Source organism: Topomyia yanbarensis, chromosome 1, assembly GCF_030247195.1.
Source record: "Topomyia yanbarensis strain Yona2022 chromosome 1, ASM3024719v1, whole genome shotgun sequence".
Classification (NCBI taxonomy): Eukaryota; Metazoa; Arthropoda; class Insecta; order Diptera; family Culicidae; genus Topomyia; species Topomyia yanbarensis.
Window position 1 is genome coordinate 77,704,042 of NC_080670.1, and position 14,352 is coordinate 77,718,393.

At 41.6% G+C, this 14,352-nt stretch overlaps 1 protein-coding gene across 1 annotated transcript; it reads right to left on the minus strand.

Moving 5' to 3' along the window:
• Positions 1 to 4,267: 4,267 nt before the first annotated feature.
• Positions 4,268 to 6,127, minus strand: LOC131696281 (uncharacterized). Its single transcript, XM_058984831.1, has one exon. It carries the CDS (start codon positions 6,125 to 6,127, stop codon positions 4,268 to 4,270), a length of 1,860 nt encoding a protein of 619 aa, XP_058840814.1.
• Positions 6,128 to 14,352: the final 8,225 nt, after the last annotated feature.

The window sequence follows — 14,352 nt, forward strand, 5'->3', positions numbered from 1 at the left end:
ATGTACTAAATGAAGCGGCTACTCAAACGTGAACTGTAATGGCTGATGTACGGTGGCTTGGGATCTATTGTCCTGAACTAGAGTGAATTTAGTTACGAATATTGCCAAATTAAATTGTGGAAGAACAACCGTAGTGAATATAAGTAGTTGTAGCTAATAACATTAAAAAGGCTAATCGGTTTCCGAGAGGGTAACGCAGGCATAACCGGTTTAAGAAAAAGTCTGCTTCGCGAAGATTATAATTTTGCATTGTTGGTTTAGTTTGCATTGATCGGTGTGATTTTAATCTCGCTATTACCTTTTGGAATAGATTGCTTTTAGAGTTTACGGAAAACAGGATTAAGACATTGATATTTAAAATTGACGGACCATAACAGTACATTTGAACTTCGTTTGTTTCATCGACTTTGACTTTGAGACTGATATAATTTACAAAAAAAACGTTGCTTGACAAATAACATTGAATATTGATCAGAGCACAATAATGCATACCTATATTTAACAATAAGAGTGATGCTTTTTGTTATTCCTATTCCGGGATTCCCGGTTTTAGATCAGCAGCAGAAAAAATGCCTATATTCTTCCCGGTTGCATCTTCAAGCTCGTAGGAATTCGTTCCTCGCTTAGCGATGATTTTGCATAAAATGTACGATGGCCCTAACTTTGCGTTAAAGTTTTCCCCTGCCGAAGACTGTGAAAAGCTTTTTCTATATACCTTCTGGCCAACCGTGTAAACTGGCGCTGGCTTCCGAAAGCGAAGGTTGTAAGTTTTTGTGCTTTTCTCGCGGGCTCTTTAAATTCTTGATCACGGTGCCGTAGACATCTTGATCGATGTGTAATTTTTTTTCCAGCCTGTCTTGCTCAGAGATCTCAGTGGTGATCACAACTAGCCGATGTTCGTCCCCACTAGCAACGATCTCGTGACCAAAGAGTATTCGATATGATGAGAACCCTGTGGATGAATGCAGTGTATTGTTTAATGTACACTCAACTTCCGAGATTTTTGAGTCCCATGTTCGTTGGTCCGACTTAACGTAAGTTCGGATGCAAGCATTTATAGTTCTGTTCAACCGCTCTACTGGGTTTGCTTGGCTGTGGTGGCGAGCATTGGCCCAGTGCACCACGTTATATTCTCTCAAGAAATCTTTGAAATTTTTACTCAAAAAACTGCTAGCATTGTCCGTTATTAGGATTTCGGGTACAGAATACCGCCGAAACCACTGTTCTTTTAATGTCTTGATAACTAGATCAGCACTAATCTTTTTCACCGGGAACAGTAAAGTCCACTTCGAAAATATGTTCATCAGGACGAGCAAATGCATATTGCCAGATTTGGAACGAGGAAGCGATTGGATAAAATCAATGGCTAAGATTTGAAAAGGTTTTGTGGAAATTCTTTGCTTTCCCATCACGGGATGCTGTGACGTAGTTGCAGGCTTGCACTCCCTACAAACCATACATATTTCAACAAACTCTCGAACTGTCGTGGCCATTCTCGGCCAAAAATATTTTTTTCTGATCTTGTCTAACGTCTTCTCGTATCCGATATGAAGGGACCGTTCATGTTCGGTTTTCAAAACTCGCTCCTGTGATTCCTTTGGCAGACAGAGTTTCCATTCAAACCGATAATCGAGCGATTCCGTTTTGGAAGGAACAAATTTATAAAGACTCCCATTCTCTACTTTAAAATCTAGGTTTTCATCAGGCGAATCTTGCACTTTCTGTAAGAGAGTGGAGTACCAACCATCCTACGTCTCCACTGCGTCCAGTGCGTCAACCGCACGCGAGAGAGCATCAGGGATAATGTTATCCCTCCCGCGCCGATGTCGTATTTCTAAATCATAAGCTTGCAGTTCGATACTCCAGCGACTAAGCCTTGAAGAAGTTCTCCACTTTCCTCTCATAATGTGTGTGAGAGCCGAAGCATCGGTCACGACAACAAAATGGGATCCTTCAATGTAAGCACGAAACTTGTTGATGGCTGAAATCACCCCAAGCCCTTCCTTCTCCGACGCAGCATAGGCTTGCTGAGCAAGAGAGAGCTTTTGGGAAAAGTATGCCACCACCCTCTCACCTTCACTATGTTCCTGAACTAAAATCGCAGCTATGGCGGTATCGCTCGCGTCACTTTGAATTTGAAACGGTAAGTCAAAGTTAGGATTGCATAGAACAGGAGCGCTTATTAGGCATTCTTTAATACGAATGAAAGCTTGCTCCGCTAAATTTAATCGTTTTAGGTTTTTTCTTAAGGAGATCTGTTAATGGAGAGGTGTACTCACTAAAGTGAAGTATAAATCTCCTGTAGTAATTGGCCATGCCAAAAAACCTACGAAGAGAGCGTATCGACGACGGACGTTCATAGTTGACAATCGCCTCAACTCTCTCCGGGTTTGGTCGGAGGCCGTCGGGTGAGAGAATATAGCCTAAATATGGAAGGTCATTTAGACAAAACTTTGATTTTTCAATGTTAATCGAAAGGTTTGCCCTTTTTAGCCGCTTCGCGACTTCACGAAGACTTTCAAGGTGTGCCTCAAATGTATTGCTCACCACAACAATATCATCGAGGTAAACAAATACATTTGGTTCCAGTTCACCATATCCCAAGACCTCGTCCATCAGCCTGGCCAGGGTAGCCGGACTATTGACGAGTCCAAAGGGTAGCCTGGTGAACTGAAACAATCCTCTCCCAAGCACCGAGAATGCCGTATACCTGCGCGAGTCAGGATCAAGTGGAATTTAAACGCCTTGCGTCCAAACATAAGCGTACCTCCCTAGTGGGCTTCAAAATGGGAACTGTACTCAAAGCCCAGTCACTTTTACTCTTCTCTACTAGTTTCAGTTCTAGCATCTTATCTAATTCTAGATTAATTTTTCGTTGCATATCTGGGTAAGTAGGGTATGGGTTAATTCTCACCTGCGGGGCTTTCATGAACTCTTCTTTGATCTCAATTTTGTGAGATATTACAGGGGTGATATCGAGCATCCCCCTTTCACCTGAACTTTAAACATCCTCTTTACCTCTTCTAGCTTCCTTCTCTGTTCTTCGGTGAGCACTGTCTCTCCATTCTCTTCTAGGCTACTCTCTTCCATTATCTCACTCAGCTCTAATTCCTCTACGGACAACGAAGGATGGAGATTGAAAGCGCGCCAAAAATCATCGTATCCTAAGATTAGTCGTCGCTTGAGCTTTGGCACTACTAAAGCTGAAATTATGTGACACTGCTCATTGAATGAGACCGGTACATTAACATATCCCTTCACCTCAATGGGTGTACCGGAGGCTGTCTTGACGGAAATTTCAGATGGGTATATTTTCAATTTAAGATCATTGATCAATTTTTCTGAGCCCATACCGAGTACGGTTCTCTGAGCACCACTGTCCAAAAGACCGATAATATCTTTGCCTAGTATGCTGACTTTTACAAAAGGCCTAGCGTCTCCATCAAACTTAATAAAAAGTTCTTCTACGTTATGATCGGTTAAGTAATCATCATCTGCTACTGGTTCAAAACCATTTTGCAGTGGATTGTTTGATATGTCGTTTAAATTGAGAGGGTTTGAAGATTCATTGCCAGCTCCCTCCCTTAAGCTGAGCTCTCCTCGTTTTTTTGACAAAGAGGGCATGTTTTTGTGAGTACATCTGGGAACCCACAAAGACGGCAAAACTTTTGCCGTTTTTGAGAGCATTCCGCATAGTGATGACCCTTATCTCTGCAGTTGTAACAGACGCCAATTGGTGGACGTTTGTACTACTCTGCAAGTTTATCGAGTGTACTTTGGCTCGATCCTTCCATAGGCTGGATGCTGCCTTCTTGTTTCCCCTTCCCTTCGTCATGACATTTATTTGTTTTTGGAGGTGGATTCTACTCGTTTTTGAACTTGTCTTTCTTTGCAAAATTTTTGAAATTTTTCCCAGCACTACCTGTAGGTGCGTCTGTGTTAATTTCAATAACTTGACTAAATCTAGGTTTATTTCATGGACTTGTTGACTTTTCTCGGTGAAAATGAAAACTCCAAATTTTCCCATTACCACACGTAACGTTTCGGCTTACTGCTCTTCAGCCATCGTCGGACGCCTACAAACATTTATTTAGCATTAACGTTAACATCAATTTGTTCACAAAAAATTACAAAGCTAGCATTCACAAATTAAACACAATTTACAATTGACTCACATAAACTTATATCACGCATCTCCATTCACTCTCGTTCACTCTCCACCGCTAGGCGGGCGATCACTCTTCGACTGTCTGCGTTCCTCGCTATTCTAACACTGTCGAAGCTTGGTGACCAGACCGTCGTATGTTGTGCAGAACGTTCCACATTCTCTTTGTAGGTTCACCGTTTTTTCCTCGCCGAGAATTTTGATGTGAAACATCTCTGCAGTTAGTCTGCTCTCCTGGTTTTCGATTCTTTCCAGTATCCGGGTGTTGTCGAAATCGAAGATGTGTCCTTCTTGCAATGTGTGTTGGGCTAAACCAGTTCTCGCATCTTTTTTCTTCGCGTCGTTCTTGTGTTCCGCTACTCTCGTTTCTAGCCTTCTCCCCGTTTGTCCTACATACGTTTTTCCATCGCCTGTTCCACACGGAATCGAATACACCACGTTCTTCTGTTTCCCTGGTGGGATCGGGTCTTTCAGTTTGGAGAAAATTCTGTTTTTTATTTTATCTTTTGGCTTGAAAGCAAGTTTTGTGTCGTGTTTTCTCAGAATTTTCTCTAGTTTTTCACTGAGTCCCGGGACGTATGGCACAGCTACATATGCCATTTCAGCAGTCGTATCTTTATTCTGCTGTAGGCCATTATAGTGTCTATGGACCCGATCTTTCAGAATTTTCCGAACAAACCAGTAAGGGTAATGGTTTATTCGCAATATCTTTTTGGCTGTTTCGATTGCCGCTGGTCGGTTTTTACAGTCGGAGAGCTTAACTGCTCGATCTACGAGTGCAATTGCCGTGTTGCATTTATGCGAATAGGGACTCTCTGAATTGAAATCCAGATATCTACCATCCGCTTGTTTGGGTAGCCAAACTCTTTCGATGCGATCATGGTTTCTGGTTAGCATCATGTCAAGAAATCTCAATTTCCCGTTGTCCTCCTCTTCAATGGTGAACTGGAGTTTACTGTGGAAATTATTGAACGAGTCTAAGATTTCTTGAATGTGCTCCCTTTTGCCCATACAGAAGCAATCGTCTACGTACCGACGGTACATCATTAGAGGTATTTGTTTTCTCTCTAATGATGCTATGCACTTCTGTTCCAATCGCTCCATCAACACATTCGCAATGACTGGTGAGAGTGGAGAGCCCATAGGGACGCCGAAAGTTTGTACATATATTACACCCCGATGTACGAAAAACGTCGATTCCAACACAAGCTTAACCGCCTCCATGAAACTGTGTTGATCGATGCTTGTGTGTTTCTCCACCTCTTCCCATCTCTCGTTCAAGCAGTCCAGGGCAAAATCAACAGGCACGTTCGTGTACAACGACGTCACATCCAAAGAGAAAAGAACTACATCTTCGGTGATCTGTGTTCCTGTTATTTGATCAGCGAACTCAAAACTATTTTTAATGTGGTACTCAGTTTTTCCTACTATATTTCCAATCACTCCAGATAGGAATTGGGCCACATTGTACGTTGCTGATCCAATCGTCGAAACCACCGGGCGGAGAGGTCTGTCCTGTTTGTGTATTTTTGGCAAACCATAGACTCTTGGTGGATTACAACTGGATATTTTTATCTTCCGGTGTGTGCGCGCGTCGATGTACTTGCTATCGCGCCACCCATCCACCAATACACCGATTTTCTTCAGGACTTTCGATGTGGGGTCCGATTTCAGTTGTTTGTACGTGCTTTCATCGCTCAGAAGGTCCTCCATTTTCTGTTCGTACTCCTCAGATGCAATGATGACGGTTTTGTTTCCCTTGTCCGCTTTGGTGATAACCAGATTGGGGTTTTCTGTCAAGAATTTCTTACTTCTGCATATGTCCTTGCTTATCCATTCATTTTCGCAGTGTCTAGGTTGTTTTTTGAAATTCATGTAATTTATCATGGCAGTGGAAACCTCTGTTCTGATTTCATCTGCGTTTTCTTTACGTTTCACCGTTTTTTCCAATTCAGAAATCATTTCAACGTAGGGGATGTGGTTGTTATTCTGAACATTGAAATTCGGACCCAGTTTCAACGTTCTCTCCAGAAAATCCGGGATTTGTGTATTGGTGGTGTTTTCTATCCACTGTACACCGCGGACAGACCTCTCCGCCCGGTGGTTTCGACGATTGGATCAGCAACGTACAATGTGGCCCAATTCCTATCTGGAGTGATTGGAAATATAGTAGGAAAAACTGAGTACCACATTAAAAATAGTTTTGAGTTCGCTGATCAAATAACAGGAACACAGATCACCGAAGATGTAGTTCTTTTCTCTTTGGATGTGACGTCGTTGTACACGAACGTGCCTGTTGATTTTGCCCTGGACTGCTTGAACGAGAGATGGGAAGAGGTGGAGAAACACACAAGCATCGATCAACACAGTTTCATGGAGGCGGTTAAGCTTGTGTTGGAATCGACGTTTTTCGTACATCGGGGTGTAATATATGCACAAACTTTCGGCGTCCCTATGGGCTCTCCACTCTCACCAGTCATTGCGAATGTGGTGATGGAGCGATTGGAACAGAAGTGCATAGCATCATTAGAGAGAAAACAAATACCTCTAATGATGTACCGTCGGTACGTAGACGATTGCTTCTGTGTGGGCAAAAGGGAGCACATTCAAGAAATCTTAGACTCGTTCAATAATTTCCACAGTAAACTCTAGTTCACCATTAAAGAGGAGGACAACGGGAAATTGAGATTTCTTGACATGATGCTAACCAGAAACCATGATTGCATCGAAAGAGTTTGGCTACCCAAACAAGCGGATGGTAGATATCTGGATTTCAATTCAGAGAGTCCCTATTCGCATAAATGCAACACGGCAATTGCACTCGTAGATCGAGCAGTTAAGCTCTCCGACTGTAAAAACCGACCAGCGGCAATCGAAACAGCCAAAAAGATATTGCGAATAAACCATTACCCTTACTGGTTTGTTCGGAAAATTCTGAAAGATCGGGTCCATAGACACTATGATGGCCTACAGCAGAATAAAGATACGACTGCTGAAATGGCATATGTAGCTGTGCCATACGTCCCGAGACTCAGTGAAAAACTAGAGAAAATTCTGAGAAAACACGACACAAAACTTGCTTTCAAGCCAAAAGATAAAATAAAAAACAGAATTTTCTCCAAACTGAAAGACCCGATCCCACCAGGGAAACAGAAGAACGTGGTGTATTCGATTCCGTGTGGAACAGGCGATGGAAAAACGTATGTAGGACAAACGGGGAGAAGGCTAGAAACGAGAGTAGCGGAACACAAGAACGACGCGAAGAAAAAAGATGCGAGAACTGGTTTAGCCCAACACACATTGCAAGAAGGACACATCTTCGATTTCGACAACACCCGGATACTGGAAAGAATCGAAAACCAGGAGAGCAGACTAACTGCAGAGATGTTTCACATCAAAATTCTCGGCGAGGAAAAAACGGTGAACCTACAAAGAGAATGTGGAACGTTCTGCACAACATACGACGGTCTGGTCACCAAGCTTCGACAGTGTTGGAATAGCGAGGAACGCAGACAGTCGAAGAGTGATCGCCCGCCTAGCGGTGGAGAGTGAACGAGAGTGAATGGAGATGCGTGATATAAGTTTATGTGAGTCAATTGTAAATTGTGTTTAATTTGTGAATGCTAGCTTTGTAATTTTTGTGAACAAATTGATGTTAACGTTAATGCTAAATAAATGTTTGTAGGCGTCCTACGATGGCTGAAGAGCAGTAAGCCGAAACGTTACGTGTGGTAATGGGAAAATTTGGAGTTTTCATTTTCACCGAGAAAAGTCAACAAGTCCATGAAATAAATATTTTGCGGTGACCATAAAATATTATAAATCTAGGTTTGTTAATATTATCTGAGGGTCGTTGGAAGATGTTCCAATTATTTTCATCGACAATTCTACCAAATCGCTTCAATTTGGACAACGATTTAATTCCTGCTCCCGTCATGGCGTTCTTATAATCGAAACGCATGTTTCTCCATATGATTTCAAATTTACGCCTTTCAGAAATCGGACGCGTCATTGATTGAAACAATTTGATCATGTCGTGGAAATAATCAACAAACCTTTCTCCCCTCGTTTGTCTCCGATTGGTGGCCTGGATCTCTAACTGAAAATCTAGATCTGGAGGGAGAAACTCTCGCTTCAGTTCTCTTTTCAATTTAGACCAGTTATGAAACTCTCGGTTTTCCATCCCTTCAATAAACCAATCCTTTGCTCTTCCAGCAAATAAGTGGATTGCTCCCCGAAAAAGTTCTCGCTCTTAAATTTCCTCAGCCCTACATCTCATTCTGACTTCTTTGAGAAACTCTGCTAGTTTACGTCTATTGTCTTTGCCATCGTATTTCAGTCGCCAGTCTGAAATTGGCACTCGCTTTAACGATTTCAGATGCGTATTCCAATACTTTCTCCGATTCCTTCTCTCTTTTTCTAATGACCGTCCTGAAGAACTATATGATTCTGAGCTTTCAGTCGATGAGTGTTCATCGAACGTATCCGAAGAAGAGCTTTTCGTAAGGCATTTATTTTTCGTATGAAAAGATGATTTTGCTCTATCTCTGTCTACTTTTCTATGCACTTTTTGCCTTTCTCAATAGAAAGGTATTGCAATTGCTCTGAAAACCGACTTTTTAACGGAGGCCCGGAGGGCCGAGTGACATATACCATTCGATTCAGTTCGTCGAGTTCGGCAAATGTCTGTGTGTGTATGTATGTGTGTATGTATGTGCGTATGTGTGTGTATGTGACCAAAAATGTCACTCATTTTTCTCAGAGATGGCTGAACCGATTTTGACAAACTTAGTCTCAAATGAAAGGTGCAACGTTCCCATAGGCTGCTATTGAATTTCTAATGGATCCGACTTCCGGTTCCGGAATTACAGGGTGATGAGTACGAACACGCAGAAAATGTCGATTTTAATAAATTCTGCAATGAATGTATAAAGGTGAAAATTTATCCAAAATATGACCACAACTGCTTCGATTTGTAGTATTAGGTCACTAACATCCATTCAAAGTCTATTTGGCCACATTGGCCACCATCATCGGTTCCGGAAGCCCCGGCGGAAGTATCCAAATGCAGAGTAACAGTCACATCGGTTTCTCGGAGATGGCTAGACCGATTCGACTAAACTTGGCCTCAAATGAAAGGTATTGCGTCCCCGTAAATGGCTATTGAATTTCACCCCGATCCGACTTCCGGTTTGGGAGTTACAGGTTGTGGCGTGCGATCACATAGCAAATTGTGATTCAAACCGATACTCCGATGAAAGCAAAAAAGGTAAAAATTTCGCTAAAATGTCTCTCAAACAACTTCAATTTGCTGTTCTAGGTCACCGACGGCCAACCAAACTTTCGTTGACTACATTGACCACCATAGACGGTTCCGGAAGTGCCCGGGAAAAGCGGCCATCTTTCAAAATTTACGAACTCACAGCAGTTTCCCGAAAATGGTTGGGCCGATTTTCACAAACTTAGTCCCAAATGATAGCTATTATATCCCCATAGATGTCAATAAAATTTCGTACGGATCGCTTATATGGGTCCGGAAATATAGACTAAATCGTCCGGTCACATATGAAATTCCCATATAAGCCGAAACTCAAATTTTTTTTTCAAAGGGGGGACCTCATGAAATTTCAGAAATCGAATTCGTATTTTTGATGCCAAACATCTTTAAAATGCATGAAACGTCGAGATTTTATGTTATCTCGAAAAAAATTTTGCCTTTCTCATATAGAAAGGTTATGCAATCACTTTGAAAAACGTCAAACTAATCCCGGCCCGGAGGGCCGAGTGTCATATCCCATTCGACTCAGTTCGTCGAGATCGGAAAAAGTCTGTATGTGTGTGTATGTGTGTATGTATGTGTGTGTATGTGTGTGTATGTTTGTGCGTATGTGTCAAATAATGTCACTCGTTTTTCTCAGAGATGGCTGGACCGATTTGCCCAAACTTAGTCTCGAATGAAAGGTGCAACCTTCCCATCGCTGCTATTGAATTTTGGATCGATCGGAATTCTGGTTCCGGAATTACGGGTTTCAGAGTGCGGCCACACAGAAATTTCTCATACAAACTGTAGGAAAAATTAAAAATAGAATTTTTATTTTTGATGCTAAATGTGTTCAAGGTGCATGAAACGTCGAGATTTGATGCAAACTCGAAAAAAATTTGACGACAATTCACTTTTTTGGATTTTGGCACATTTTTGCCTTTCTCATATAGAAAGGTTATGCAATCACTCTGAAAAACGTCAACCTAATGCCGGCCCGGAGGGCCGAGTGTCATATCCCATTCGACTCAGTTCGTCGAGATCGGAAAAGTCTATATGTGTGTGTGTGTGTGTATGTGTGTGTATGTGTGTGTATGTGTGTGTATGTGTGTGTATGTATGTGCGTATGTGTCAAATAATGTCACTCATTTTTCTCAGAGATGGCTGGACCGATTTGCCCAAACTTAGTCTCAAATGAAAGGTGCAACCTTCCCATCGGCTGCTATTGAATTTTGGATCGATCGGAATTCTGGTTCCGGAATTACGGGTTTCAGAGTGCGGCCGCTCAGAAATTTCTCATATAAACTATAGGAAAAATTAAAAATAGAATTTTTATTTTTGATGCTAAATGTGTTCAAGGTGCATGAAACGAAACAAACAAACTCGAAAAAAAATTTGACGACGATTCACTTTTTTGGATTTTGGCACATTTTTACCTTTCTCATATAGAAAGGTTATGCAATCACTCTGAAAGACGTCAACCTAATCCCGGCCCGGAGGGCCGAGTGCCATATCCCATTCGACTCAGTTCGTCGAGATCGGAAAAAGTCTGTATGTGTGTGTGTATGTGTGTATGCATGTGTGTGTATGTGTGTGTATGTGTGTGTGTATGTAAGTGCGTATGTGTCAAATAATGTCACTCATTTTTCTCAGAGATGGCTGGACCGATTTGCCCAAACTTAGTCTCAAATGAAAGGTGCAACCTTCCCATCGGCTGCTATTGAATTTTGGATCGAACGGAATTCTGGTTCCGGAATTACGGGTTTCAGAGTGCGGCCACACAGAAATTTCTCATATAAACTATAGGAAAAATTAAAAATAGAATTTTTATTTTTGATGCTAAATGTGTTCAAGGTGCATGAAACGTCGAGATTTGATGCAAACTCGAAAAAAAATTTGACGACAATTCACTTTTTTGGATTTTGGCACATTTTTGCCTTTCTCATATAGAAAGGTTATGCAATCACTCTGAAAAACATTAACCTAATCCCGGCCCGGAGAGCCGAGTGTCATATCCCATTCGACTCAGTTCGTCGAGATCGGAAAAAGTCTGTATGTGTGTGTGTATGTGTGTATGTATGTGTGTATGTGTGTGTATGTGTGTGTATGTATGTGCGTATGTGTCAAATAATGTCACTCATTTTTCTCAGAGATGGCTGGACCGATTTGCCCAAACTTAGTCTCAAATGAAAGGTGCAACCTTCCCATCGGCTGCTATTGAATTTTGGATCGAACAGAATTCTGGTTCCGGAATTACGGGTTTCAGAGTGCGGCCACACAGAAATTTCTCATATAAACTATAGGAAAAATTAAAAATAGAATTTTTATTTTTGATGCTAAATGTGTTCAAGGTGCATGAAACGTCGAGATTTGATGCAAACTCGAAAAAAAAATTTGACGACAATTCACTTTTTTGGATTTTGGCACATTTTTGCCTTTCTCATATAGAAAGGTTATGCAATCACTCTGAAAAACGTCAACCTAATTTTTTTTTCGACTCGCATAAGGTTTCTGGATTTTAACAGGGGCGTAGTTGATGGTTTACGGAGAGGGGTTACACCCCCCTCCCTCTACTGTTCACTCCCCTCCTTTAAAAATCTCCTTAAATCACCCCTCAGACCACCACCCCATCCAGCCCTCATACCCCTCCCATTCAACCCCATCATCTTTAAACCACCACTATATCACAAAGCATACCAATTTAAGCTGGGAAGTCGTTCGTTCATGGGACTTTCGCCCTCCTTACATACCCACCCCCGCATGACAAAATGAGTTAGCAAGCAGATAACATTGATCTAATGCTGATTAGGCTAATGGAGTATGATATTTTTTTGTTTCAAGTGTTTCACCATCGACACGTAGCTCATCAAGTTCGTGGCTGGCATGCCATTGTGTATAAGTGCAAAGTGTACTAAGAATGTAATGGACATTTCCACAATTATGTTGAACATAAAAAGCCTCCGTGCCATAGTTTAGAGAAATGAGAAAGGCACAATTGCACCGCTAGGTGGATTAAAACAGGTTTTTTGGTTTAATGTTTGTATAGTGTTCATTTTCATTCCAGCTTTCCTCCGAATTACTTCTAGTCTCGTCCGAAACTGAAGGAAACGAAACCTTATGTTTCTCCTTCTTAGTCGGTTTATCGCTGTCGCTAACATTGTTCACGGCTGTGTTTCCAGTAATCTTTGTATCCTTGGTATCCTCGACCGGCTTAAGGGGGTCGGGAAAGTTCAGTGATTTTGGTTCTGGTGTAATTTTCAATTTTTCGTTTAAATCCAAAAGTAATTTTTCAAGCTTTTTCTTCCTTTCGAAATTCTCTTTTGCCTCCCTTATAATTCTCTCTTCTATGGCTATTTCCCTTTCCCTTTGCTGTTTTTCTTGCTCTGTAGTTTAAGCTACAAAGGCTTTGAAGTGTGTAATCAGATCTGTTGCTATTTCCTTATTTCCCTGTTCATATTTAGATAATTCTTCCATTATTAGTTTGGATCTGTGAACAGATGATTCCATTTCAGATTTTCTATCTTCCCTCGATTTCTTTTGTACTCCCCCCCTAGCTTCCTCTTCTACTTCAGATTCCTTTCCACAAACGGTTTCGTTCAAAATTTCAATCTCTGTCCTAACCTCTTCTAAGGCTTGGCTAATGTCGTGTTCTAGCTGCTCTGGTTTCTCATTTTCATCCTTATGACGAACCGCGCTGTCTGAGAAATGATTTTCAAAAGTCTGTGTAATGTGCTTGGTAATATTCATAATCTCGAGCGTATGTCTACGAGCTTCGGGAGCACGAGAGAGTAGAAAAATTCTTACCCTGTAGTGCATTAATCTCGTTTTGAGCTTTTCTCTCTGACGAGCATCAGTCTTCGGATTATCTAGTAATCCGTTGATTATAATTGATTTTGAATATATAATGGAAACTTCCCCCGCAACTTCTCTCCAAGTCGGCGAGTAAGTTACCGTAAAGGCATCTAAATTCTTCTCTTCCCTCATTCTATCTTTAAGCTTTCTTCTCTTTATACTCTCGTGTTCATTGGGTGCGCAAACTATGTTCCTGATCAATAATTCATGCTCTACTTCATCAAGAGATAGATGAGCGACATTTAAGTTCTTGTACATTGAATGCAAATCCATGTTGAATGAGCTTTCGTTCATTGAGAGTTTTGAAAAACAGTTCACGTCAATGGTAAGTATTATTTTAATAATTAATGAATAAAGCTTCGTTTAACTGAAATCTTTCGCTGTGTTTCGATTATTATGCCGAATCAAGACCCACTAAAGAAATTTTATTTTTTACGGTAAGTATATTGAAAACCCGCGAAATGGTAAATTCACAATTACGAATGGTACCTTTTGTGAGTGTACGCGCACTAGTAAACACGGAAAACCACAAGCTATTCCCCCAAAAATTAGTGTGGACGTGTTCCCCCTCGAGCACTTTGCCTTCCACCGATTTGAGCAATTTGAGTGTTCCCTAACACAAGAATCTAATTTTCCCTGACTAAAGCACTTGGTTTTGACCTCTTCATTGGTATGTCTTTTAGTTGGGCGCCATTTGTTACTGGGCGAATCAGAAGGACCCGCTAATACGTTGCCCCTAGCCCCTGGTCAGAGCCACGGGGACCGTCTGGGGTGGACTTCAAAGGTCTCTTTTGCTGGCTAGCACGAGCTTGAGGTTCGGAGGCTCAAGGTCGGCTCTCGGACATGGACACCAATCAAAGGATCAAAATGCACGGTCTTATCTTTTACACTTTTTTTTTAATCTACTTACAATCGTGTGTATGTGTGGGTGTGTAGAATGGTAAGCTGCTGGCCGGCCGGCGAATGCGGGATCGCGGTTGGAAACGGTGGACTCGTGGGTGGGAAACTCGTGGACAGTAACTCGTTGACGGTTGACTCGTGGACGGTAGATTCGTAACGGACTCGTCGTTGCTGC

Bases quoted from the DNA above. Each gene is read 5' to 3' on its own strand.
- LOC131696281 (XM_058984831.1), bottom strand. From the start codon at position 6,127: ATGATTTCTGAATTGGAAAAAACGGTGAAACGTAAAGAAAACGCAGAT.